General features: G+C 35.1%; 1 protein-coding gene across 1 annotated transcript in view; it reads left to right on the top strand.

The window, feature by feature from the left end:
* numb (NUMB endocytic adaptor protein) overlaps positions 1-2160 on the top strand; it is a gene marked incomplete at its 5' end in the record, with an annotated part of 46874 nt that overhangs the window by 25550 nt on the left and 19164 nt on the right. Inside the window, 1 exon segment of the mRNA XM_014025181.1 lies at positions 1181-1321. Within this exon segment, the coding sequence (XP_013880635.1) occupies positions 1181-1321 (141 nt within the window).

Here is a 2160-nt window from a genome sequence, read left to right as displayed (position 1 = left end):
TGGAAACACTGCAGCTGTGAAACTGTGTTTTTTTTTCGACATTAACAGAATATCAACAAAGTTTTGTGCACATTTGTAATGGAAACACAGCTTTTTAAGGAGGGCTGTCAAACTCCAGTCCTCGWGGGCCACCCTTCTCCATGTTAGAGGGTTTCCTGCTCAGCACACCTCATTCAGTGTTTCATTTAACTCTTTTGCAGAAGCCTGTTAATCATATATTTATGCAAATCAGGCGTGTTGGAGCAGGAAAACCTCTAAAGCGTGCAGTATAACGGCCATCAAGACTGGGGTTTATCACCACTGCTCTATAGCTTTACTGAGAAATATCAACATAAAAACAAGAGTTTCTGAAAGTGGTGAATGTCACCGTAGTAGCTGAAAATCTGGAAAACATGAGCTGAATATAATTCTGATTAGTTCAGGTCTAATGACTAAGACTGGACAGAGTTCACTGCAGGAGTCTGTTTATGGTGAAGACATAATAAAAGACCACAGTGACGTCTGCTGGACAAACCTGGAGCTATCAACTTCAGCAGTTTGAAAGATTTTGAGTGTCGCACAGTGCAATTATAATGTAAATTATCATTTAAAACACTTTACTCATAATTCTTTTTTAAGCTGTAAGACTTGTAATCATAAAAATAAAGAAATATCATTAATGGTTCCTTCAAAAATACAGGTGCAAGCACATTTTATTTACAGTCAGAGAAATTCTCAAATTACAAGAAACTTGTCATCAGAAACTGAATCAGGATTTGCATAATGTGGAGTTAAATGCACTGGTTTGAATATTAATTTCACTAAATTTAAACTAAATGAAAAGTTTTGAATTTGAATTAATTTGCTTTGAAACTGTATTTTGTTCAGTTCAGTCCTCCTCTGTGAACAAAAGTAAAAAATAAAAAGTTTTCTGTGAATTAGTGCAAACATTTAGACTTTATTGTCACTTAGAACGAATAAATCAATWAGATTGTTTCCTGAATGATCTAACAGTGTTCTCAACATAATGATGAGGTTTCAGGTTAAATATYTGTGTCAGACTTACTGGTACATTTCAAGCTGGTTGTAGTTTATTGTTTTCACTTTGATGACAGTTTTCTGTTGGAGTTGAAGTCCTTCAGGTCATATTTTAAGATGATTTAAATCAATGTGATGCTAATGAAGGAAATACTTTTGGCAGGACCTGATTTTGGATCAGACRATAGAGAAGGTGTCGTTCTGCGCACCAGACAGGAACTTTGAGAGGGCGTTCTCCTACATCTGCAGAGACGGCACCACTCGACGCTGGATCTGTCACTGTTTTATGGCCATCAAAGACTCAGTAAGAACTCACAATACTGTAGCTGATATTTGTTTTACTGTTTTATTTATATAAACCAGACTCTCACTTTTACTAAACTGATGTTTCAGTTACCAAACCTTAAATTTCCAGAAAAATCCTCTCTTCTTGATTTATTTTTAGCTAATTTTCCATATAAATATTCAAATATCGTAATATGTTCAAAATACACAAGACACCACTGCTATAGGCGGTGGTGGGCACCAGTCCCCTGAAGCTCAAAAGTGCTAATTGCAGACCTGAGTTTCTCATTTGCGCCTTAGGTGTTTTACTAATTTTTTCTACTGATGTGTGGATTTACACTTTCTAATTTTAAAATTGAGTCGCATTAAAACAAACTTTTCACTGAGTGTTTATAGTTTTATCACTGCCCACCGCTGGCTGTACGCACTGTCAGATGAGACAAACTTCATTAAGATGTAGGTATCACCCCCAATATAAATCAAGATTATGATTTTAATCAAGATTATACCTCTAGGTTTGAAACAGCCCACAGTTATCAAAACAACTCAACCATTGAAATACACACAGAAAACACAAAAAGTCGTAGTTTTATTTTGGCCAGTTAAAAACTAACTGACCTTTATGAGAGGATAATATTAAATGATTAACAAGTGCTTACAATGGTTTGAACAATAAATGAGCTCTCAATATAACAATTAATTTCTACTTTCAAGCAGTTGAACTAATTAATTAAGCAGTTTGTCTAACACTTAACTAAGCAAAAGCAAGTTATTTATGTACACTTGGGGTTCTGAGTGTGTGTCAGTGGTTGTATGTGTGTGTGTGTATGTATATGTGTGTGTGTGTGTATGTATGTA

The sequence above is a fragment of the Austrofundulus limnaeus genome, unplaced genomic scaffold (assembly GCF_001266775.1).
Source record: "Austrofundulus limnaeus strain Quisiro unplaced genomic scaffold, Austrofundulus_limnaeus-1.0 Scaffold460, whole genome shotgun sequence".
In the NCBI taxonomy this organism is placed as follows: domain Eukaryota; kingdom Metazoa; phylum Chordata; class Actinopteri; order Cyprinodontiformes; family Rivulidae; genus Austrofundulus; species Austrofundulus limnaeus.
The sequence above is the reverse complement of the archived record's forward strand: the minus strand, read 5'-3'. Positions and strand labels throughout refer to the sequence as shown.